Raw genomic sequence first — 27,276 nt, 5'->3', positions numbered from 1 at the left:
AATTTACAGAGATAACAACTTCTAAAGAAAGATAACATCTGATTGAAAATGAAACTTTTTTTTTTTATGCAGGCTGTGTGCGTGATAGCCAGGGGAGGTGTGGCTAGGAATGTGTAAACAGAAATAAAAAGGTATTCGACTCCAAAATGGTAGAGAAATGAGCAGTGAAACTCCAGTCCACGATCTATCACATCAGAACTGCTTCATTAGGCTGAAGTTGTTTTGGTGACCATAGTATTCCTTTAACTTCTAAAGGGAGGCCATGAATCTAGAACTGAAGGAAATAACTTTAATGTTAGAAATACATGGTTTTATCTCTAACATTAGAGTTTTGTTTTATCAAATTAATATATAAACAAGCACGCACACACACACACACACACACACACACACACATTCACACATAATGCCTAATGTAACTAAGCTGGTAAGGTCTCCTAGTTCCTTTCATGTTATTTCTAAAGGCAACAGAGCTAAGAATCTTCACACAGTGAATGACCTTTACAATAGCATTAAGATCTCCCAGCATAATAAAAGAACAGTGGGTTTTCGGAGAAGTTGAGCTCTGTGTGAGATTTTACAAAAATGCTCCCTACTCTTAACTGACAGTTTTTATTCTCTATTAAGGTCAACCAAACTACACAGAGAACAATGTTTCCTATTTAATATCAACGTTTACAGGCAGTTAGACTAAATAAACTTTGTGACTTAATTCATAGTAAATAATGTTAGTGCAATGTTTGATTGTAGGTAGGTAATAAATGGAAATGTGGGAGAAGCAAACAAAAAAATACTTATTTTAATTCAGTAAAAGGAAATAAAGCAACAGAGTTAATAGTGACTTTTATAACTAATGTTAACAGTTGAAATAAAGTAAGTTTGCGAAAGTGTTTAATTGCAGTAATTGCAGCTTTAAATAATCAATTATATTTGGATTATTACATTTTAAATATTAAAAATGTTGAATTCGGGGGGCGGGGCCGGACCGCCGAGCTGGACGGTCGCATGCAACAGAGGCACCTGCTGCACAGCTCGAAATACGCTGAAAAAACGAGATTTTCTTCGAAAAACTGACCGTGCACCGCACTGCCCAAAGCAGAGGATCTGCTGGTGCCAGGGTGAGGCTGGCCTCCCCGGCTACAGTCCCCTGGAGGAGGAAACTTTGTCCCGACTGAGGCTTCTCCGGCGGTGAGCGGGGCGGACGGCCGCCGCACCGCTATCCTGCCACACAGCGCCCAGACTGGGTCTTGAGCGGACCCGGCCCTGTCCCCCCTCCCTATAGACCGGGGGGGTGATCCTGGTCCTCGCCCGGGGGCATGGCAGCTGAGGCACCAAGGCGCCGCCGGCACACTCGAGGGCCTCACAGTACCAAGCAAGATGGCGGCTGCCACGTGCGCCGAAATAAGCAGATGGGTGTACATGGCAGTGGAGCACTGAACACACAGCATCACGACCTGATTCAGGTCAGAGAGGCCAGAGGAGTTGAAGGCTCCACTACACCCTTCAATCGATCTCCTACAAGTGACAGCAACCTGCCACGAGATAAGCGGGCGACAAGGGAGGCCTACCAGACCCACAGCGGCAGAAGCACCAGTATGCAGTATGCGCCACGCTCACAACTCTGCCGCCAAGCGAAGAGGGCCACACAAGCAGGTGACGGACTCAACATTGCTCCTGGAGAACACCCTCACCTCGTTCCCCAAAAGAGGCTAACGTAAGAATCACATCTGGAGAGGCATTGCTGGCAGCTAAACCTAAATCGACGCTTGCACCAACTCAAGCCGACAAGCTGGAGCAGACAGTGACCGACCATCCATGCAGCGCCGGACCCACCAAGACGGCAGTACCTGAAACATATAAGGACTTACGAACTATTGATCTATCTGGGTGACAGTATGCTATACAGGTTGCTCGATGTCTGGCCTGAACACACATAAGCTTGTACACTGAGTTGCAGACCACAGCTTATATCTCACCCATTGTAACACATAACTAAGCTAGCATAAAGGGCACACTAAAAACACAGGGTTTGCCAATCCACTTTCACTCGTGCCTAGCTAACTAAGGGAAATTTGCAATCCACGGTGTAAACTGTGTGTGTGCCCACTATACTGGGTACCCTGCCCTCCCGGGCAAGCAATATGGGAGTAATCCCAGATAAGCGATGCCATCACACAAAATAGCACATGCCCTGGCTACCTCTTACAGCACTACACTAATACTTGAGATGAATAGGGCAATAGTGACGCTCACTAGATACTGGGAAACTACTGTTAATCCTTATCACATGTCCACATTACCCAGCGGATCTTTACATTGATCCTTAAGACACACTAGCAATGTTTAACAGCTTGAACTAAACATGCGTAACTTATTGTAAGAGACAACAGCTAGACGTAGCCCGTATTGCTCACTTTACATGTGTTTTTCTGTTTTTATATTTTACAAGCGTGATTGTTATGTGGACAAACCGAAACTTACTGGCTTATATTCCTATACACCTTGTATGCTAAGCCTAAGTTTTAATTTCCCTTGGCGTAGCGTTTATTTTTTATTTTATTTTTCTATAATTTTTTTATAACATGCTCTGACTTATATCGGTGTATTAGACTGTAAGCGGCATATATCTGTACATGTCTCAACTAATGGGCCTTATCTTCTTTTTTTTATTTCTTTTATTATTTCTTCCTATAAGCGAGGATATGCAATAGAAATGTTCACCATAATCTACTTTTACGAAGCGAAGATGTAACTCATTATAGTTAATACGACGAACCCACGTATGACTAGCCTGCTTTATTAATATAAAAATGTGTATTTCCATCTAAATGCTATATAACGGTTACCAAGTCTGTATGTACAAAATGCTGGATTTTGCCGTTGTGGCATTGCTGACAAGCGGTTGTTATTCATGAACAATAAAAATAAAGAATTAAAAAAAAAAAAAAAAAAAAATGTTGAATTCAATTGTCACATAGAGCTAAAAAAAAAAAAAAAAATAACATGTCAATTTACCTCCATGTCAAAAAAAGTATCAATGTGTATCTCGAAGAAAAAAAAAAATCTTAGCGCAAGTACCAAAACTACCAATAGACATGCATCAAACATTTCCAGTTTGTCTTTAATACCTTAATTAAGGGATATCTGCAATGAGATACAAAGCTGATGTGCAGTAAATCCTACACCCGTGCTAAGCATTCATAGAATCTGGCAAGTCTTAAGGTATCCAGCAAATGGCCTATATATCACTCCTGATATATTAGTTCAATCTATGTTAAATCACATATTGGATTCATTCTCTACACATCAATTTGCAGCAAATTAAAAACTAATTTTAGGTCTCAATTTAATATTTGAGGATAAGCTTTTCGAATTATTGAATATTCTTGGATAAACTTTTCAAATAATTTTTGCAAAATATCAGAAAATATACAATATTAAAAAAAATATATCTATATATAAAAATATTGCCAAAATATGAAATCTATTTTTTTTTTTTTTTTTTTTTAAGTTTATTCAAAATGTTTCAATCATTTGTAATGCTTATCCAGAAATATTTAAGTGAGGCCATAATGGCCAGTTAGGCAACAATAGTCATTCTGTGACCATACAAGCTTGAGTTGTTTCAAGTTTAGCAATGTTGGTTTAGTTTAGTGACGTTTAGTGAATTCTTCACTGTCAATGATTAACACTGATGAAATTAACATTGCAGTTTACTGGAATACACATTATTAACCTCAAATCATACGCTATATGAGTACAATGAGAGTGATGGGTGTTACCATAAATAAGGGTTGTCTTTAACATTGATTGGACCCTGGGCAAGCATTTGCTTGGGCCTCCTGGATCCTGCTTCCCCTCCCCACACAGACACACACCTCCTACTTCTACCCCCTGGCATGCAATCACCCCCTCCACCCCAACACAGTGGCATAGCTAATGTAGAGAGGGTCCTGGTGCAAGACATTTTTGGGGACTCCCCTCTAGCGCAAGGGTGGAGGAAAGATAGATCCTCATCTGTTGTACAATTCTTATGATGCTATGCCAGCTGGGTATCTACCATTTAGCCATTCTTGCAGGGTTGTATTTGTGAGCAGTGTTTTTACATTTGAATGTGAGCATGTTGTTGTATAGAGTATGTGTGTGCATGCAGGATGTAGTATTGGTGTTTGAGTGAAGGGGTGTGTTTCTATATACTTTTAGAGTTTGAATTCAGTGGTGTGTTTGTATCTAATGTTTGTGTTTGCAGGAGTTTGCTTGGATGTTGTGTTTGATTGCTCGGATGTAGGACATACATTCACAGATATACATACACATTAGCACATAGATACATGCACACATCTGGACACATGCACACACTGACACAAACAGAGCGGCATATACACAGACACATACATACACACACACACACACAGAGAGATAAAAATACTGGCACATCCACAACAGAGATATACATTTACACACACTGACACAGATATGTACACACATTAAGATACACACAGACACACGGGTACACATGCAGGGGTGTATCTGTGTGCAGTGTTGGCGTAGGAATGCTGGGATGTATGCATTGTCACACACAGACACACACTGAGATACACACAGGAACACAGATACACATTCAGTGGTGTATTTGTGTGCAGTGTTAGTTTTGGAATGCAGGGGTGTATTTGTATGCAGTGTTAGCATTGGAATGTTGTAGTGTATTTGTGTGCAGTGTTGGTACTGGAATGGTGGGGTGTAGGCATTGCCACATGCATAGATACACACACAAACTGACACTCATATACACACAAAGGTACACATACAAACTGACACACAAGTACACAGACACAGGTATATATACACATAGATACACATAAACACTGACACAAAGGTACACATACACTGACACAAACACAGCCAGATATACACACACTGACACAAACACGGCCAGATACACACACTGACACTCACACAGCCAGATACACACACAGCCAGATACACACACTGACACACACAGCCAGATATGCACACTGACACACACAGCAAGATACACAGACACACGCAGCCAGATACACACACTGACACTCACACAGCCACATACACACACTCAGATATATACACACACAACCAGATACACACACACAACCAGATACACACATTGAAACACATACAGTCAGATACACACACTGGCACACACTGCCAGATACACACACAGTTAGATACACACACTGACACAAACACAGCCAGAAACAGACATACAGTCAGATACACACACTGACACAAACACAGCCAGAAACAGACATACAGTCAAATACACACACTGACACAAACACAGCCAGATACACACATACAGCCAGATACACACACCCAGATACACACATACAGTCATATAAACACACACACAAATATCAATTAACATAGTTTAGCCACCCTCCGGTCTCCTTACCTTTAAAAAAGGGTGGCTTCCCTGGGGTCCAGCGGGAGCTGGATGGCTGAGGTTGATGGAAGAATGAGGAACATAGCTACCACAGTCCCTCTCCTCCTCCTTCTGCTTGGTGTGTGCCTCCTACTTCTACATGTGTGCCTCCTCCTCCCCAGTGGCACTCTGTTACTTGGAAGAAAGTGATCTCACCTCACTTCCTCCTAGCAGGAAGGAAGAAAGGGGCTTGGTCCGGAGCACTCTTAAAGGGCCAGAGGGGCCCTCAGTACTTCTCCTGCCGAAGCCGTCCTCAAAATTTCTCAGTATCCTGGTTCGTTGTTCAGCCTTGGTTGCAGGAAGAAGATTCACGGGGCAGCTGCTTTGGGCCCACCAGGAGTTATTGGGCCTGGAGCAGCTGCCCCGTTTACCCCGTGTTAAAGATGACCCTGCCATAAATCATTGGCTAAAGAAGCACCTAGAAAACACCAAGTGTTATGCATACAAATTCATTTTCCCCTTTTAAATTCAGCCCTGTGAGTTGATTTCACAAAGGTTGAGAGTCCTAGTTACCGCATGGAAACATTGTTTTTTTTTTTTTTATGCGATAAGAAGAATGCTCTTGATAAATATTTGGGCTTTAGCAGCTGTAGTGAAAGAATGTGGTGTTCTGAATTGGAAAAGCACACTAACCGGGTTATTTACAAAGTGAGAATCTGAACCAAAAAATAATTGACTTCGAGTTTTTTTTTAGTTTGGCTATTTTGACCTGGAAGGTTTACTCCGACCACCACGACCAGTGATTTGAAGTTGTCATGGTGGTAGGAATCTGTATGTGCAGACATACCCATATCACCTATAGCCATATCACGTCTAGAAATATCACCTAAATTAAACCTACATATTTAGTAATACATAAAAAGTTTTATTCAAAGGGCACTGATATAAAACCCCTGTTGTGTAATATCATCCCCCATCATGCCTGGCAACTGCAATGGTGAAAGAGCCTCAGGGGAGTTGAGTTGACTTAACACAACAGTTAAACATTAATATTTAGGAAACACTGCACAATAATAGTTAAAAGCTTGAGAGAGTCCATAGTACCAACTTGTTTGAAAAAAAGAATGGTGGCTTTGGTGTTTCCAGACAGACTCACAGCCAGTAACACATATATATTTATTTCACTGTGGGTTTGTTGACATTAAGCCTGAAACCATGGACCCTGGAGCTGTCAAGTTACACAGGTTTTGTTAACTGAATGCCTTATAAAGACCAAAGAACACAGGAAGTTAGTAATAGGTAAAGATATTTATCAATCATTTAACACAATGTAATGTTCTTTCATCCCACCATGACCTGAGTGTATGGAGAGGGGGCTACTCACAAAGCTGTCCTGCTAATAGACGCTGTTAAATGTTTAATGCTTGTATTTTTGGTAAAAGATCCAAAGCTTGTTGGTTCTTTCCTACTAGGGACCAAGGGAGGCCAAAAAGGTAAATCTATATTAGAATCCAAATTATTCTATGCCAGACAAAAATATTATGGGAACTGTAGCCCAAGGGCCCACTTTTTGGTCATCCCTGATATACACATACAATAGTGTATATAAACAAAACTTGCCAGAGTGTGTGTATTCCATACAAATCTTCATTATCTCGGACAGGCTCCATCATTATTTTGGACTGGCTCCGTCATTCAGTTCTGTGTATAAAAAATATTGGTTAGGTAATAAAAACAGCACTAGTTTCATATTTGTTTCTTGAATGAGACTGGTTTTTACTGCAGAATTACATCCCCCACAAATCCTTGAATGACACACTGAGAGGAAAATATTTAGGGATATTTTATACCTCTGACACAATAGAAGACATGTTTTGTTAAATCCTTTGCAAAACGGTTTGTCCCATTACATGAGAACACGACCTGGGTAGTTTTGGCATCAGCGGACTGTAGTGTTTACGATGCTTGGAGTGATCCATTCATGCACTAAAGTGGCTAAATGGCTATTAGGACAAACAGATACAGATCTGGTGGGCTAATTTTTCACTTCATTCCAGTTAGGGTTTTATACTAAATTCCCTGAATTTTCAGTAGCATAAATAGATAGACAGACAGATTGATCAATAGAAAAATCAGTTTCCTTTTAAGAGTAGTTCAGAGCAGTGGTTGCCAACCCAGCCACAACTAAAAGAACAGATTTTGTTTGCATCCACCTAGACACAGAACTTGGTAAATATCTAAATGCTGAACTGTCCGTATGTCTTGACGACATCATTTTTTTTTAGTTAATTTTGCTAAACAGTTAATGCTTAACGAGTAGAACTTTCTTCACTTGTTGCTAGCCATAAATTGTTTTACACCTGCTGCGGTTTGCAAGAACAACGTGTGTAAAGTAAAGGCTATGTGCAAAGTTCTGTGTGAGCATTAAAACCTTTCACTGCTTGATTGCTCATATTAACACAGACAGGACTTTGAGATGAGGCAAACTGCACACACCATTATTTACCAAGTGTTTGGGAAACTCTTTGTCAGTGACAGTGAGGAAGTTTCGTTCTCAGCAAAAGTGATGATGCTGACAAAATTCAGGCAAGCTCAGTCAATTATCTCTAATAGCTCTTGTATACGGTACTTTCAAAACTTATTATGAGACTCTCAAAATGTAAATGCATATCCGTTACACATTGCTTCTCAAGCTTGCTGAATAAATGTGTGTGTCGGGATTCTTTTTTTTTTCAGGTGTGGAAAAAGCTCTTGTTTGGACTTTGCTTTTTCCACGCACTTGTCCAAGAACGACGTGCCTACGGGTCTCTTGGATGGAACATATCATACGAATTCAATGATGCTGACCTCAAAATCAGTGCTAAGCAGCTTCAGGTGGGTTTCAATAAAGAATGCAACGTGTTTCAAAAAGCAATTATTTTCATAAAAATGCGTAGATTTCAAAGGAGTGATGTTCAGAAGTACTCTGCTGGCTGCATGTACTCAACCATTAAAAAACCAGGAAAAATAAATACTCCTAAGGATTTATTTACAAATATTTTTTTTTTTTAAGTCTGTACTCCACTGTGAATCACTTTAAAGTTTCTGTTTCTTTAGTAGCTCTTTGAACTTTTCTGCTGTGAATTATCTTGAGCTAGCAACATACCTGAAAAAAATATTATTGTAAAATTGAAGAGATTAAACAGACAATTACAGAATAATTCACTGTTTTGCAGATAAATCCATCTTCGTTCCAATCATGTTAAATCACAAATTAAAACATTAGAAATAAAATAAGAAAAATGAAAGCAGCAATAAAACAAAGCTCCCTGAAAACATTTGTCAGAATAACTAACTTAATCACAAAGTCTAGACATCATGACAGGCAAAACCGAACCAGCTTGGCTCCATTTTGAATCAGCATGCAGTCGTATACACTCTCTTCCCAACCTCTTATGGACATTATCCACTCCCAAAGCCTCTTTTATACTACCCGCCACAAGATTCTTATTGAATTCTTGGTTCTCATGGCGTGCGACAATATTCCCCCCCCCCCCCCAAGGAACTACTTTTCTTAGCTCCATTAGCAGCCCTTTCAACCATCTCACCAGACCTTCCCTTACGCCAATGGTTGGTACAGGGCATAACCCATGTTTATTCCCTGTTCGATAATAAGGGCGTACTTCCCTTCCCAGAATTGCAATCCTCCCATGATCTACCGTCCAGAGACATCTTTCTATACCTGACAGTGAAACACATCCTAATATCTAAGGTAATAGAATATATGGACCCAGCATCACCAAGCAAACTAGGACGTAAATGGTATATAACCAAAAAAACGCTACCCTCACCCAAATTCCTATCACTCTGCTACTCGGCACAAATGGGCATTAGAGAGTAGAGACACTAGCAAACTGCCTTACATGCTCAAATGGGAAGAGGACTTGGGAGTGATGTTTCCTATATCCGACTGGGAAATGGCCATTAACCACACCAAACAGTCCTCAAATTGTGTCACACATTGGGAAGCCTACTTCAAGATACTAATGAGATGGTATATGGTTCCTAATAGACTCAGCACAATTAATCCCACAACAGATTCTATTTACTGGAGATGCAAAATAGGAAAGGGCACATTAAGACACATTTTCTGGGACTGTATGAGAATACAGCCTTTCTGGGTAAACATACAATCGACAATACGCACAATGATAGGTCTAGAAATTCCGCTCACACCAGCTGGTTATCTCCTACATCTAATACCCAACCTGGGTGCTATCCCATCTAGAGCTGCTGTTATTAATACTCTCTTGGCAGCAAAAATAACTATTGCTTTCCACTGGAAAAGCGACATTTGCCCTTCTACATCAGAGGTGCTCAGCATAGTCAAAACCACATACCATCATGAAAAAGAATGGGCTAAAAGGGGCAATGTGGAAAGGTTCCAAGACAAATGGCATGACTGGGAGCCTTTTTACAATCAATACACTACATAATTGGGAATATTAACTGGTCTCACTACAAAGCTGCCATCTCTGGCTCCAATCGGCACAAATAACCAGCACAACCAAACCTATTCTTTAGTCCTTTTCGTACTCTCCTGTTTCCCCCTACCTATCCTACCCTAATCCCACTTGCTACTCTAAGCCTCATAATTTGATGGCTCTCCCATCCCTCTCCCTCAATCCCATGTGGGGTGAATGAATGAACCTTAAATTTATATCAGTGAAACCATAGGCTCTCCACAACAGGCCACAGTAACCCATGAGCATAGTCAAGAAACAGATCAAAACTGGTGCACAACCCAACCTATGTCCCTTCTAAGATGGGTTAAAGGGTGTACTATGTCACTACAACAGTACAGTTGGGGAATATTTAAGACACGCCAGTTGTTGGAATGTAATGATGGGTAAATTAGAATGCAAACCACAATATCGGAATTTACAGACACGCAACATCACGGTTACACAAAGGTCCAACAGCAGTTCAAGCTTGCAGCAAACACCCATGCAACCTGTATCACAGTCAGGACAGTATCTCATGATACACTGTTTGCAACCATATCTGTTTCTGTATGTGTGATATGATGTACACTAGTACATTATCTATGTTTTGCTCATTTCATCTCCCTCACTGCCAATAACCTTTGCTGTTATGTTTTTATACATGTAAACCAATAAAAACTATATAATGAAAAAAAAAAAAGAATAACTAACTTAAAGTATACATTATGTTCAAGGACATATGTATATGTTTGGGATGTTGCACAATTTAGAATTTGCTGGACAAGCAGAACACAGGGTAAACCATGAGAAATGGATGACGAACATTACAAGAACATTTTTAAAAAGATTAGTTTAGAGTTAAAATAAAAAAATAAAGAGAGAGAGAGAAATATTTGTGGTGTCAAGCTATAGTTATTACTTGGCAAACAGCGCCACCAGGGGGCAATTAAAGATTATTGCAATATCACGACTGACATTTTTTTAAGACACATTTATTAAGCATAGCTCTTAGGGTTTTTGATAGTAAACTAATTTCAATTAGCTCATTCTTACATAAAAGTGTATTCTTGTACTGTGCCCATCTAGACATATGGTCTGCTTTACTGGTTTAGTAATGGAACACAATTTCCATATAGTGATGCTATATCCAGTGTGGGAAAATGGTCTATGTTCAGTCTTCAATTTAACTTTACGTTGACATATTTCCTGGTGAACTATACTTAAACTCTAAATTTCAATTAAAGAGAACCACGTGAATAGACCAAAATTTATGGTGTTTAAAACATTGTATTTATCCCCTAGGGAGAGAATGCAATCTAATCCATACCTTAATGTATAGATTTCCTAAAATAAGATGTGGACTAATCACATTTATAAGATTTATTTAGCCAACAAGTCTGATGTTCTTGTTGTGACAATTTGGGGCAGTCTGTTATTTCTTAGAAGTAGGTATTGTTTTATTATTATTTACACATACATAAATACTTACCAAGGTATCATAGGTATGATTTAAGTATGTACTATATGTATGTATTTATTTCATTTTAACGGGCAAATCAAGTTTTAGACTCCCATAAAGCATGGTGATATTATTCCTGCCATAATTGCCCATATTGAACCCCATGTAGTCTGTAGTCCCTAATCTTGGACTGAACTGAAACATACATATGCCTGAGACTGTTGGAGTTACACTCTTGAGCATCGCCTACAATAATTTTATTGACAGCAGCTGAAATAGCAGTCATTTGGAAATATAACTCCCACATTCTCAGATAGCATTGGGACATGTATGTGTTGCGCCCAGTCCTAGAGTGACTTTCTGACTTGTGTTTTCTGATTTTTAGTTCAGCCATTAGTTCTGTGTTGTTTATACAACTGAACATTAACAGTATAGATAAGATCTCACAGTACCTAGGATACCATTCCATTAACGCCGTTATAATTTCCCCTACCATCCCTCCCCATGATAAATTATAGTAATATAGCAGAGGCCTAGTTACTGGAGGAGCTGGGGGTCACAATGACATGACAATCGTCTATAACTTGGAACAGAAACATTCTTAGATGCCCTACACATTAATGTAGTTTGTAAAACCACCACCCACAATACTCCAAAAATGGTTTCTAAGCCAAACCAAGCCTGCTCGGGGTAAGAGTGGATAGCATGTGCACACATTGTAATGAATAAAGAATACATGTGTTAGTGGGTGGTCTACAGGATATGATTCATTGGGCTGATGTTCAAATGTTATATTTGTTTCAGGAACAAACATGGGGGACAGGTATTTTTCAATAATGCAATATTATTATTTTTCCTGGGTTACTTAGATTAATGTATATATTTGCTCTAGATGTTTCTCAATGAATATGATCACGCGCCACTTGATGCTATCAGTTATCTTACTGGAGAATGCAACTATGGCGGAAGGGTAACAGACAATCATGACAGACGCCTTCTTCTAAGCTTGCTTGACACATTTCTCTGTGATGCTGTGATTTCTCAAGACAACTACAAATTTTCTCCCAGTGGCAAGTATTTTACCCCAAAGGATGGAACTCATGAAAGCTATCTAGAATACATCAAAAGCCTGCCTCTTAACACTGATCCACAGGTACGCATATATCTTTTTAATTAAAAAATACGTTTATAAACAAATATAACTACTGGAATTGTTCTTATGAATTATATCCATGTTTCAGTTGCATAGTCGCTCATGTTACAGGAGACTGTATATTTAATATAGTGCTGTTTTCAAATGTATATTTAATTATCACAAATGAGCACCAGTGCATTGATTTGCATTCAGACTCAGAAAAAAAACACTTTAATAACAGACAATATTCAAATTATGTATAATATGTGGAAATTAACTTCCCTTTACTGGATACCCAATTCTATGTGAAACAAGAAAAGAGAATGTTTAGGTAGAGGCGTAACTAGAAACCATGGAGCCTCGGTGAGAAAATTTCCCTGGGCCCCCTCCATATGTGTAACCCCCACCCCACACGTCCACGCACCCTCCCACACATGCAGACACACACATAGACACACACACTGTCATGAAGACACACATATGTAGACTCAAACATACATACATACATACACACACAAACATACAGACACACAAACACACACATACATACAGACGCACATACACACACACATACAAACACACACACATACACACAGAGACCCATGCATACAGACACACATACATCCATACATACAGGCATGTAGACACACATACATACATACATTCATACTCACACACATATACATACAAACACAAACATACACACAGACACACTTACATACAGGGACACATACATACAGACACACACATACACACAGACAAACACACACACATACACACAGAAACACATACATACAGACACACAGATAGAGACACATACACACAGACACACACACATATACATACATACAGACAGACGCACACACATACACAGAGACACTTACACACAGACACACATACATACAGACAGACAGACACACACACACACACACACACATGCAGACACACACACACACATGTTTAAGTCACCCTCCTGTTTCCTACCTTTTAGATGCAGGAGGGTGACTTCCCTGGGGTCCAGTGGTGACTTAGCCTGATGGGAGTCAGCATTCCCACTCTGACTCCCTCCTCTCTTCCTTCCGTGCGGCTCCCAGTGGTTGCTGGGATGAAGTGACAGGGGCAGTCACTTCTTCTCTGTGCTCTGATATCATCTCAGGGGGCCTGGTCGCTCTGTGAACGCGCCACATTGTTGACCGGGCTCTCTGGATATTCATTGCCATCGGGTGGCCCTAACAGCATTAGCTAACCAATCGTCCCTTTTTACGTGTGGCCTTTACGGGTCCACAGGGCTGCCAGGCACCCTGGAGTGACGGGCCTAGTCGCAGCTGCGCCCCCTGCGACCGCCGTAGTTCAGCCACTGCTTTTAAGGGAAAATTCTAAAAGTGGAACAGTCAGCAACTTTAGGGTGGTAAATCAGGACTGCTTTTTAAACACAACCTATAGGTATGAGATACATTACAGCTAAACAGATATTATTGTGAGTGGAAAGTGTTACATGTTCATAGACATTCAGTTAGTTTCAGCGGCAATTACCCCTTATTTACTTCTTTCCCCCAAAATCGCATCTGATTTTGTTGCCATGATTCAGATGTGTGGATATTGGGTATTTAAACCAGTTGTAGCACCTTCTTCCCTGAATTCTTTACCTTGCTCTCCTAGTAAATAATTTGCTTTGCTTGGGAAAAACAAGAACGCTTCCCAAAGTAGAGTAATCTCACCATGATGTAGGCTTCTCTGCCTACATGGTACATTGACATTTGAACATAGGCTCATGTGTCACTCGATTCCTAGATAAAGTGGAAGGTGCTTGTGTTCTATGTATGAATTCTATGTATGAAAAGATACACAGGAAACCTGCAGTAGAAAAGTACTCATTATTTTTCACCATCAATTAGTCCTCGTCATACAACTGCAATTATTTACATAAAATACACCATTAATCTACATATTCAAGTGCAGAGCAGTACTCTTGGTAGCTGAACATTTCCAACATAAAAAAATCTTTAAATGCGCCTGCGTGTGGCGCTGTGGGATAAGAAAACAAAAATATTCACTTAAAGCGAAAATTAGATACTGTATACAAACGTATAAAAAGTATTCAGCAGGGTGTACTATTTTTATTTTGAATATTCCATTTATTAGTGCATTCATATTTAGCCCCTGAAACACATCACGTATATGTATGTGTGGGAGGAAAAGGGGGAGGGGTACAAACATAACCAATACTTAAAAATCCAAACTGTAGCAAACTGAAATCCACAAGCAAAATTTATGTAAAGATTGTAAATGTGGAAAAATGTTCCAGCTCATCTAAAGTCACAGCGTGGTTATTTGCTCCTGATTTCTGCTATTATAACTTTATTTACTACAGTTTGGGCCATAGTGAATAACTCTACATGCTGGTGTACCTGAGGCAAAAGTATTTGTATCGTAATTAATGTTTTCTACAGGTATTTGGACTACACGACAATGGAAATATCACTAAAGAGCAGAGGGAGACAGCAGAATTGTTTGATGGGATTTTAACAACGTTACCAAAACAGGTAGGTTTGGCATTAGAATATAATTTTGTCTGAACTAAATATAGCCTTTATGCACTAAATATTAAAGTACAAAAGAAAAAGTACAAAAAAAAATGTATTCATATGTTAGTTATTTTTTGAGGATTTTAAACTTTTTGCTTCTTTAGAATGTAAAAACCTTAGAGGGAAAATGTCACTTCTCTGGATTGTACACCAGTGTTAATTTTGTCAACTAACAGTTTCAGTCAAATTTTAGTTGACTAAAATTTTTTAGATTGAGTCGACTAAAACTAGACTTAAACTAAAGCAACTCAGACGACGAAATACGACTAAAACTAAAATGGCATTTTAGTAAAAAGACTATGACTAAAACTAAATAGAAATTTGCTGCCCAAATTACAGTGCACAGAGCTGTTGAAGGGGCAAAAGAGACAGACTGGGGCTTGCGAGAGACACCTAGAGGGGCTTGGAGGACACAAAGTGACACAGAGGGGCTGGGGAAGGGACAAAAAAGACAGAGGCTTTAACTAAACCCATTTGATTGTAGTCTTGTCGACTCAAATCTCCAATAGATTTAGTCGACTAATACTAGACTAAACATTTATTAAAATAATCCAGATGACAAAAATACGACTAAAACTAAAATGGCGTTTTAGTCAAAAGACTATGACTAAAACTAAATTTACATTTGTTACCATATTTAACACTGATACAAACACGCCAAACAGTGAAAATATTAATTTCTAATTACCTTTTTTCACGTCATGCTTAATTTTCTTATAAAGTTATATTAATATTTTAGCAAATTACTTCCCAATCCGGTTAAGACCCAGCACAGCCTGGGTAAACATTGTAAAATAATAGGAGAAACAGTAACATTTGGGAGAGATTTATGAACTTGAATAAATGAATATAAATGAGTAAAAGTGGGACAATCAACTTGGAAACAAGTAAAACCAGCAGTTTTGTATTGGTGACTCCTCTCCTTTAAATATTGTTGCACCACTTTTTAGGACAGAACATATATTTGATAAATCTCACCTGTTTTATTTCTCAACTTCTCAGTATAATTTCTGTATGCTGACTGTCAGATACAAAGGGCAGAGCTTATAAAAAAAACTGCAAGAAAAAGAAGTGTGGATTTCTATATTTTATTTTTTTCAATTTTTACACCTCAGTGTCCATAATTATAGGGTAAAGTAAACATGATACTAAATATACTGAGAAGGCATAGTTACCCTTTAACCACTTAGGACATTATGAAGTTCCATGCTGTTGTCTACAGAATGGACTTTAATGATGTTAGGACAGCATGGACAGCCCCAAAGTTTTTAGTGTGTGCAGGGATAAATTCCTGCTCACACTACATGACAGCCCGGAAGCATCACACACGCAGACGGAGGGCATTCAGCCGCCAGCAGCAACAGTACAGCAAGACCCTCCACTACTCCCAAAATGGGAAGGACTGGTATTCCCAGAGTTTCAGAGTTCATGGCTCGCTGAAGCTGTCCTCCAAACAAACCTGGGGCTGGAGGGTTACCTTACCTCGCTCCCACTGTGCCACTACATGCACCAACTACCTTCCTTCCAAATAATGCCTCCTAAGTCTGGGCATAGGTTGACTCTGGACTTGTCCTATTACATGGCGCTGGTGCTGCATAGCTATTTATGAATGCCGTTTTCCCTTCCTCGGGCATTTGCAGCCCAAATTCAGCAAGCATTATTATGTTCACTTTCTTTCCCTTTTCTTTTTTTATTAATATATTCCTTATTTAGCGTGATGTACACTCTATCTAAGTCACACTCCAGTGGTATAGTAAGCTTGATTTAACAACATATGTTAGCACGTTACAACTCACTTGCAATATAGGAGACATTGCATGGCAGTTAGTATTCTTATTCTGTGACTTCCATTTTTAACCTACACCTAGCCTCTCTAATCTGTTCTACTATTGAAAAAATGTGCCGTTATATCATATGCCATGTTAATGTTTTTTTCTAGAATGTTTTCATCTGCTATTGTGGCACTTTAAGCCTATCTGTATCTTTTTTGGAAAAAAATAAATAATATATATATATGTGTGTGTGTGTGTGTACATTATTTTTGTAAATGTGTGAATTCAGTTTTATTCTTCAATTCTGTGGTTTCTGTTATACACACTTTCCCTGTTTATCACACACCATCTAGGCAAGTGCAGCTGGAAAATCATCATCGGAAATCGTGCAGGAACTTGCAGCTGATATCCTGGAGAAGATCCCGGCAGATTTTAATGCAGAAGAAGTCATGGTATGAAACGTGCCTTTTAATAGTTTTTTGTCTTTCACATTTTATATGAGTATAATGGCACAACACCATTCTCCTTATCTTCTGTTGATGAGCAAAATGTCTTATGCAGACCCTAGTTCAGTAATGGTTTTTCTTCGACATTCCGAGCTGTATGGTTCAAGCGAAACATGATAAATAGAGAGTGGCAATGTAGCAATTCAAAGGGGAGAAGTTAAGGAAAACATCAGAAATATATGAGGATGTACAGTATATGTAATGCTGATGCCTGGATTTACTAATATAAATCATATTTATTACATGTATTTAGTAAATGGGTGCATTGTACCCACATATAGTCATAATGTTAATATCCTGGTAGCATTTTTAGATTCTGCATTCCCGAAAATACCTGCACATTACATTTGAATAGTTTTATACCTAGTAAAAAAAAGTCAGTGCTAACAAACTAACACTTTATTAGTATCCAGATAAAATAATATCTAAAAAAAAAAAAAAATCAATTCCTGCACAGTAGCAAAAGTGTGCCTAAATAATTATAAGATTATAAAATACAACCACAAACAAACACTTCTATAACTCAGAGGGGAATTAAATAAACCAATAGCAACTGTACTCACCAGAGGTGGGAGTCCACGTAAGGCAGTCTGCCGAATCGTATTATCGGATCAGAGAGTATGCTGGTCCATGGAACAGCTTGTGTCTGATAAAGTTTCTCCTAGCAGCTGTTCTCAAAAGAGAATTGTTCTATCCTTTTAAAATTGCATTTGCTCATGTGTGCTAAGTTTTGTGAACCTTGAAAGTATGAAAATTTATATTATTTAATCTTTAATACCTGATGGCCTTCACCCTTTCTACAAAGAATGAAGTAATAAAACACTGACAGGGTTCTTCACTAAAATGAGAATTCAAAGTGAATTCAAGGTGAATTTCAAATTCACTGAATTGGAAGTATAGCTGGCTAAGATAATTTTTCCATTTTAACTATTTAGGCCTTAAAGTTGAATCTCACTTTGAATTCACACCAAATTCTCACTTTAGTGAATAATTCTGTAAAATTCTGCAAAGTTATATGTTACAAAACTGTTACAAACGCGGATTATGTTGACTATTTTGTGATACTCTGGCTTCGGTACTTGAATGCTGCACCCTCTCCCGAATGGATAATATATACCCCGGTTCGTCAAACGAACAACCGACCACCCGGCTGAGAGCGTGTGCCACCAATTGATCACCCAGGGAGTTGCGGTTTGCGGTTAACCGCAGGCTAATTGATGTCCCCAGTATATATACGTTCATGCCTTATCTACCGATGGTTAAACTACCGAAAGAGGCACGAACTGGGACCACCTTCAATCTAGCGTGTGGCCTCAATTAGAATGTAGAATGTTGCGGTTAACCGCAGGCTAAGTGCCCCTTCACGGCGGGCTAACTTTGTATACCGAACAGCGACCACATCCAGCCAGAGAACGGGGATTCGGGCACAACTCTGGCTGTTATTAGTTCCACGAGTTGACGCTGAGGTCCCGCTGCCTATTTTTGCACCTAAAAACATGGCCGCCATTTTCAGCCTGCGACCCAAATACACGAACAGACTTTCTCTCAATGAAATACAGCAGCGGGTTCGTGAGTTTGAGTCGCTATTCGGTGAACTAGTGCACACAGACTGGAGCTACAAAATGAGTGGTGAAAGTACCGAAGTATCTATTAAACTGTTGGAGTTATGTATTTTTAATCTGTTTTCTGTGTGTAAAATAAACGTGGGTTTTGGGCGCTTGGAGATAATTATATTACTGTAACCGTTGGATTCATTATCTCCAAGCTGGGTGGTAGCAAATTCAAATGATACATTGTATTCCCATTGGTTGATCCCTTGTGTTATCCCTGTATCCCATCAGGTCCAGAGGGGGCTGTCCCTGGACCTGAGATTTTGCATAAATACCGATCCCTGTGTGCCATTAAAATCAGTTCTTGTTTGACCTTCAAATCGCAGCCTCGACTCGTTTTGTGGGGAAAGAGTATCCTAGCTGTAAAATACAGCTGGATGCAAAACTGTTCATTAATAAGACTGGACAAGAGGTCGTCCATTTAGACTTGACAAAAGGAGATTTCACCTATAACAGAGGAAAGTTTTATTTTCAGTAAGAACAGTACATTTGTGGAATTCACTGCCTAAAAAGTTTGCATTATTGCATTGTGTACAGATTTTATTTTAAACGTTTGGATGTTTTGTTGGAAAAGCATGAATTCAAGAACAGTAAATATGCGGGATAAAGTGGATCAACAGCAAAACAGACTGAGAGTGATGTATTCAAGTCTTTTATTAAGCCTATATTATCATGTAACTATGTAAACACGATGAGTAAAAGGGGAACTGTCACTTCTCTAATATTTACGTCATTAAATAAAACATTGAAAATCACTTACGACTTGTATTAAAAGAAAATGTGTGAGATGCTCTGGTTTTTGTTTTATTATTTATGTTGAAGATTAGGTAAATTACATCATAATCCAGTTCAGACAAAGCAAAGCCAGGAGAAAGATTGCAAATTGCAAATAAATAAATATTAGCAAATAAAAGAATTGAAAATGTTATAAAAATGTTGAATATCACTATTTTGTTTTGCTTCAGATCAGATATCCCACTCAATACACAGAATCTATGAACACAGTTCTGGTTCACGAGTTATTGAGATTTAACAGTTTGACCTCTACTATTCGTAAAAGCCTACAAGAATTAACAAAAGCCATTTCTGGCCTATCTGTGATGTCACCCGAACTGGATGATTTGTTCAGCAGCATGATTGTTGGTAAAGTAAGTTATTTGTGAGCTTCAGTAAGTGGAGCCTACAATACGGCTTGGCATTGAGATTAATATGCAAGTGCTGTCATAGTACATTTTGATTCTCATTACTCATCTAGCAGTCTTTTCATCGCAAAGAATCTTTTTCACACTTTCGATTCCCCGTCTTCCATTCCCCAGAGATCTGTCATGCTTGCTGCATAATTTGCTTTAAATATATATTGTTGCCTCTATCTATAGCAAAGGGTCTGCCGATATATAAATTAGGATTCTTTGTAGTTAACAAAAATAAAAGCAAGCACACACACACTTCAATTTCCTTAGTATAATCAGAAGAGAAATTGCTGGATGCATATGTACATTGAAAAGAAGGATCTCTCCTATTTCAAGAATGTGTTAACATACGTTATTAAATCAGGATAAACTGTTGAAATCACATAGGTATAAAAGCAAAAAAGCAAAGAGACAAAACAACAAATAGGCAGAGAACAGTTATTGAGCACATTCAATTATTGCAAGCTCTGTTATAGTTAAAATACAATACACAGCTTTTGTGGATTCTATAAGGTTAATATATGCAATAAAGTGATGTATTACATTTTAGAACGGTGTTTAAACAGCAGTGTGACACATTTCTTGTAAATCAGGCTTATTCATTCAAAGAAACAAAGAGTCCGAACTCTTTGATATTTCTACCCACTTAGTCTTAATTTTTCAAGCTTGTCTTTAGTTTTAATAAGTCAATTTACAATGTAGCTTGCTTAGAAAATGTAAAAAGGATGGGCTGTAATAACCTTAAGCATGTCTATGCTATGCTTTAATTAAAGGGACACTGTACATTTGGGTGACTGTGTATATGTGACTGTGTGTGACTTTATACAGTTGCGAGTGACCATGTTTATGACTATGTGTGACTGTGTGTTACTGTACATGTGACTGTGGCTGTGTGTATATGACTATATGTGACTGCATATGTGTATGACTGTGTGTCTTTTGTATGTATTTGACCGTGTGTGCTATTATGTTGTGACAGTGTGTGATTGTGTGTCTGTGCATGTATTTGTGTGTCTACAAACGTGACTGTGTCCATGTTGGTATGTGACTGCATGTATGATTGCATGTATTGTTGTATGTATTCATGTGACTGTGTATGTATGTGTGGGGGGAGGGTAAGAGGGTTAGGAGGTACAAAAGATATGGGGTGTTAAGAGACATGCGAGAGATAAGTGGGATAAGGGTATAAGAGATACACAAGAGGTAACTTGGGTTAAGGTGCACACAAGGTTGAAAGGGGGGATTGGGAGAAACACACAAGGGTCAGGAGACACATAAACAAGTAAGGGACTGCAGAGGGACACAGCATAGTTTATTATTTGCAAGGGGTGCCAACATACATATCTGCTCTAGGTGCCAAGTACAATCACTCTGGCTAGTGAGCAACTATTAATTCAACCATTCTCCTAATAGTGATTTGTACTAGAGGAGTTAAGTAAACAAAATAGCACTGATTCTGTCTCCTCGGTTTCTCTGTCGGCATCATCTACACTCTTTAAATGTTTGCCATACATGCACTTAAATATATGTTAAAAACATATTTGTATTAATATTGCATACTTTTTATGTCACAATCAGGTCCCTGCTTTGTGGTCTGCTAAATCCTATTCTTCATTGAAGCCTTTGGGCAGCTATATTACAGACCTTGTGCAAAGACTGGATTTCTTTAAGGTAAGATTATTGGTGTGATTTAAATTAAATAATATAAAATATTGAAGCATCTAAACTCTTTGGGGACAGGGTGTGAGCTGTGTATGGCTCAAGACAGCTCATTACAATCGATGGGATGTATATTCTGTTTATGAAAAAATCAAACTGTATAAAGATAACTTCCTGTGTTGCACTAATATTTTGTATAAATGAAACAACACGTAGTTGATTCACTAAAAGCTCCACTCAAGGCAGCAGTTCAATTCCTTGTTGAGATGTTTAGTTAGTTTAACAAAACATTAGACGTGTGCAATTAGTTTCGTTCCGAATTAAAATTGTACGAATTTCATGCCATTCGGACAATCAGATGCTTACGAATGTCCAAAGTCCCGAAGTTCCGAAGTGACGAAGTTCGGTAGTTCAGAGGTGACAAAGCTCCAAAGTGATTTGGATTTCTAAAAAAATTGGCAAAACACGAGAGAGATGGAGGGAAAATTACATGAATTTTCCTATTGATTGAATATTTATATTTGACTTAATTCTGTATTTCTTCTCTAATAGTTGATTTACAGCAATTTTGCTATATTTTTCTCCCTAACATATAGATGGTATTATGTCAAGTAAGTGCTAATTTTATGCATTTTTAAGATTTTGTTTGTTTACAGTACATACAGTGAAATGTAATACTTATATATTTATCCTCTAAAGGGTATCACAGAATAGAATGTATTCATATAATAATATATCCATTCTAAAAATTCTTTTTAATTTTCTCTTTCTTTGTGAATTAGGAATGGATTCAAAAGGGAACACCAAAGGTCTTTTGGATTTCAGGATTTTTCTTTACCCACTCACTTCTAACTGGAGCACTGCAAAATTATGCTAGGAAATACAAGACTCCAATTGACTTGCTGGGGCTTCAGTTTAATGTGACACAGTATGAGAATACTCATGAAATTGACAGCTCTCCGGTAAGTTTATTTATTTATTTTTAATTAGTTTCATTTTTGTTTGTTATCATTGCAAGATATTTTTGATCTATTATTAAGGGAACACTCAAAGCGCCTATACAATGCTATAGTGGTAATAGTGTCAGGAGTGCCTTGGTAACTCTTCCATTATAAGTAGTCAAACCATTGTAGAACCATTGTAGAACTGTTTGACTTCTTACCTCGGGTCCATCTTCTCTGCTTCCTAAACAGGAGTTTCTGTTTGATCTTCTGAGCTAGCTCATTGGTTGAGATTGTCAGCTTATGGCCAATAAGCTATGCCCTGCACCACTGGGCTTAGCTCAGTTAGAGAGCGTCAGACTCCCCATAGGATGTAGTAGAGGTGTGGAGCGGTAGCTCCAGTCAAAGAAGTCAAACTGTTGTAAAATGGATTGACTCCTTACAATAGTGAGGTGCTAGAGCACACCTGGCACTATTACCACTACAACATGTTTTTTTTATTTGCTTGTCTCTTTCTCTAATAAGCAAATCATTGGACTCCATTCATCCTAAAGGAACAACCTATTCCACCAGGAAGTGTCTGAGATCTCTTGTCCTGCCAACCAGCTTGTTTGCATTGGAGAAATGTTTACATAAACCCCTGGATAGCAAGAAAACATAATGAAATACAAAATAGAGGTGCTTTACTTTCATGTAGAAAAATTAATAAGAACCATTTGCACCCAGTAATGGTTGCAGCTTCATTTTATATTTACAATCAATAAAAAAAAAACATGAGGGCATGTGATCCTTATTAATTTTAAGGATACAGTGACTTATTGAATTACACCCTAGGTGTCTCACCACTTGCTCTTGGGTGGAAGATACGTGTGGTGGAGTTAAGCTGTTTTTTTTTTTATTCTAATGTATTTAAAGGGACACTATAGTCACCTAAACAATTATATCCAAATGAAGCAGTTTTGGTGTATAGATTATGCCTCTGCAATCTCACTGCTCAGTTTTCTGAAATGTATTAGTTAAATCACTTTGTTTATACAGCCTTATTACGCCTCTCTGCAAGTAATGTGAACTGCCTTCCTAAACACTTCCTGTAAAGAGTCACCTACTGTTTGCACTTCCTTTATTGCAAATTATGTTTAATTTAGAATGACTTGTCTCCTGCTCTGTTAATAGGTTGCTAAACCATGCAGGAGCCTCCTGTATGTAATAAAAGTTTAATTTACAGAGAACAAACACTTTTAAAGTAAATTACATCTGACTGAAAATGCAACCATTTTGTTTTTCATGCAGGCAGTGTTAGTCACAGCCAGATAAAGTGTGGCTAGGGCTGCATGGACAAAAACAAAAGTAATTTAACTCTTAAATTGAAGAGAAGTGAGCAGTGAGACAGCAGGGGCATGCTCTGTCATTAAAGGAGCACTACAGGGGTCAGGAACACAAACTTTGTGTTCCTGATCCAATGGTATGAAAAAAACAAAATTTAGGTTGCTTACTCACCCCTCAGCCTCCTTAAATGGTAAGAAAAAGTACCTTATTTCATCGCACGGGTCCGCCATGGCTGGCCCTACCCCAGATCTGCCTCCTTGCTGACGGCAACAGAATTTAGGATTTCAGCGGAAATTGGCAAGGAGGCAAGACAGAGGCGGGGTTAAACGCTGGTTCAGCCAATCAGCACCTCTTTATAGAGATGCACTGAATCAATGCATCTCTATAAGTAAAGTTCAGCATCTCCATGCAGAGCGTGGAGACGCACACTGTGCAGCACTGCCCCAGGAAGCACCTCCAGAGGCCATCTGAAAAGGCAGTGTTTGCCTGAAAATACCTGCAGGGACTGGTTATACTCACCAGAACAACTACATTAAGCAGTGATTGCTCTAGTGACTATAGTGTCCCTATAAGCTAAAGTTATTTAGGTGACTATAGTGTACCTTTAATAACAAAATCTCAATTAAGTCTATTATAAGGTCTATTTAACTTTTTGTTGGTTTGCAGGTGTAAGGCTTCACCCAAAAGTTTAAGCTCTAGTAATAAGGTCTGAGTTAATAAATTTGTCAGACTAACCGTAGAGTATAATAATCCAAGCAAGTTAGGAAAGGCAGTTACAGCATTATAATAAAGTGTGTTTGTTTTGCTAACATATACGTTATGTCTTTATAGCTTGATGGTATTTACATCAATGGTCTTTACATAGAAGGGGCAAGATGGGATCGAGAGAACCATGTGATTTCCGAATCTTTCCCAAAAGTACTTTATGAGAGTATGCCAATTGTATCCTTTACACAATACCTGTATACATTTCTTCTAATGTTTTAGATTGGTTTAACATGCTAACATACCAATTTATTTATTTGTGAATATCTATTTATATTAATTATTTCGGCATTTTAAAGGAACTCTCTGAGCATTATAACCACGCATAGAGCTTACAAAATTGACATACACCTACTGATGATGGTTGGCCAGTGATAGGACAAAATCAGCTGACACTAGCAGAGCAGCAGAGAAGAGGCAGTTGATGGGTGCCTGGGTTCACTACTTCTGTGTTAAACCATTTGAAAATAAGATAAAGTGGTTATGGTGTCCAGAGAGTTCCTTTAAATTAGTTGAACCTATTGGGGAGCAGTTGTATTCCTTGCCATCATCCTATTGTACATTTTGATGGCCTTATTCTAACATTGAATGTACTCCCTATTATCAGCGGAACATCCACGTCATTACATTTTGAAAAATGGTTAACAACATTCCATGTTATAAAAGGGTCTTTAACCCCTTAAGGACACATGACATGTGTGACATGTCATGATTACCTTTTATTCCAGAAGTTTGGTCCTTAAGGGGTTAAAGTATGAATTGTTATAGGTTCTTTCAGACATTAATGAGAGAAAATTGCTTTATAATTACATGGAAGCATTTATCGTAAAGTCACTAGTTTCCAAAAACATACGTTATGGCTACCAAGCAATGTGAAGGAAATAATACATTTTGATTTAAATGCTAACCAATATCACCTTCATAAATCTGATGACTTTTTGTTTGAAAAAAAAGACCATTAAAGCCATATGTATTCTCACAGAATCTTTGCATATTAAAAAATCATACCATTCAAAGTAAAACATCAATTACGTTTATTCAATCTGTTGGATTTCATACGGTTTTGCTTAATTTAATTTGTATTATTGCTATGTTTTTGTCATTTTACCAATATTGATAGTTTAGTAAAAGGAAAAATCATGCAGCATCAATGTAATTATATGTTTACATGATATTTAAATACATTTTAGGATATTTTAATGTGTTGATTGTATTCCTTCACACACTTAATAAGATTTGGTTAATCCCGGGTGAAAAAAGGGCTGAAATTAATTCGTTCTATGCTTGTCCAGGTAAGAACCTCTGATTTTTACAAATTATATATAAGAAAAAATTTGCTGTAGATATCATGCTTTATTAAAAAAAATAAGAATAAAAAAAATATATATATATAACACATTTTTTAATTATATAAATAGAGTGAGTTCAAATATATGACAGATCTCATGACCCCCTCCCACTATGCCTTGCGATACCTCATGTCGGTTGCCTGGCTTTGCATGTTTGTCATATAGGAGTTAGGGATGAACTGTCAGGATAGAAACTTGTTTACGGATATGTATAGCCATATCATTATGTTTGATGCATACAGCTCGTTTTTTGTGATTAGTGTATTTGCTCCCTTCAAAGGACTAATAAACCTTGATTTACAAAAATATATAATTGGCTTACCACCTCTGACAAGGAACAAAGGAAATGCAAGATGAAACCTTTAATGACTAATTAAAAATAAAGTACACTTTGAAGACCACGTGGGTCTCATCTTTATGCAAATATATTACCAACTTACCTTTATTCATTGTTTAGAAAATAAGCCAGTGTGTTTTTTTCAATTGAATGTTGCAACAGAACACAATAAAATATATACAAAGAAATAGTATATAAAGTAGGAGCATGCAATAGCAAATATTAATTAAATGTTGGGGATGTACTTGTTAAGCTGTTTTTTTACCTTGCCAAGCTGTTTTCTTATAATAATATATCTTTTTTTTAATTATTATTATTATTATTGTCAGTTTACAAGACAAGTGCTCGACGTGGTGAACTTTCCACGACTGGGCATTCAACAAACTATGTGTTAACAATACACTTAGCAACAGAAGAACTTCCAAACCACTGGGTGAACAGAGGAGTTGCTTGTCTCTGCCAATTGGATTATTAGGTGTACAACTAAAATACACAAAAAATATTCTTGTGAAGTTGGACCACTATGTTAGTCATTTTATATTCTAAGTGCAATTGATAATATAATATAATGAACGTGAATATTTTACTAATTAAAAACATGTATAAATATTGTTAACTGTTTAGACCAATTTTGTGAGGAAATATTAAGGTTGTGTCTAAATTTTTATTCATCTTTACATTATATAACATACTTTGTAGCACTTGATTTAATATTATGTGTTACAAAATACAAAGGGACTGAAGGGAAGTCTATCCC

At 37.9% G+C, this 27,276-nt stretch overlaps 1 protein-coding gene across 1 annotated transcript in view; it reads left to right on the top strand.

Moving 5' to 3' along the window:
- Window positions 1–27,043, top strand: part of LOC134601623 (dynein axonemal heavy chain 3-like) — an 875,684-nt gene extending 848,641 nt beyond the window's left edge. Inside the window, exons 71-80 of the mRNA XM_063446141.1 lie at window positions 8,138–8,275; window positions 12,237–12,497; window positions 14,930–15,022; window positions 17,190–17,288; window positions 19,918–20,100; window positions 21,721–21,813; window positions 22,584–22,763; window positions 24,900–25,010; window positions 26,068–26,125; window positions 26,849–27,043. Coding sequence (XP_063302211.1) covers window positions 8,138–8,275; window positions 12,237–12,497; window positions 14,930–15,022; window positions 17,190–17,288; window positions 19,918–20,100; window positions 21,721–21,813; window positions 22,584–22,763; window positions 24,900–25,010; window positions 26,068–26,125; window positions 26,849–26,994 — 1,362 coding nt within the window. The 3' untranslated portion in view covers window positions 26,995–27,043. The remainder of the gene's footprint in view (window positions 1–8,137; window positions 8,276–12,236; window positions 12,498–14,929; window positions 15,023–17,189; window positions 17,289–19,917; window positions 20,101–21,720; window positions 21,814–22,583; window positions 22,764–24,899; window positions 25,011–26,067; window positions 26,126–26,848) is intronic.
- Window positions 27,044–27,276: the final 233 nt, after the last annotated feature.

This window comes from Pelobates fuscus, chromosome 3 (genome assembly GCF_036172605.1).
Source record: "Pelobates fuscus isolate aPelFus1 chromosome 3, aPelFus1.pri, whole genome shotgun sequence".
Taxonomy (NCBI): Eukaryota; Metazoa; Chordata; class Amphibia; order Anura; family Pelobatidae; genus Pelobates; species Pelobates fuscus.
Note: the sequence above shows the minus strand (reverse complement) of the source record. Positions and strands in the feature narration are given on the sequence as shown.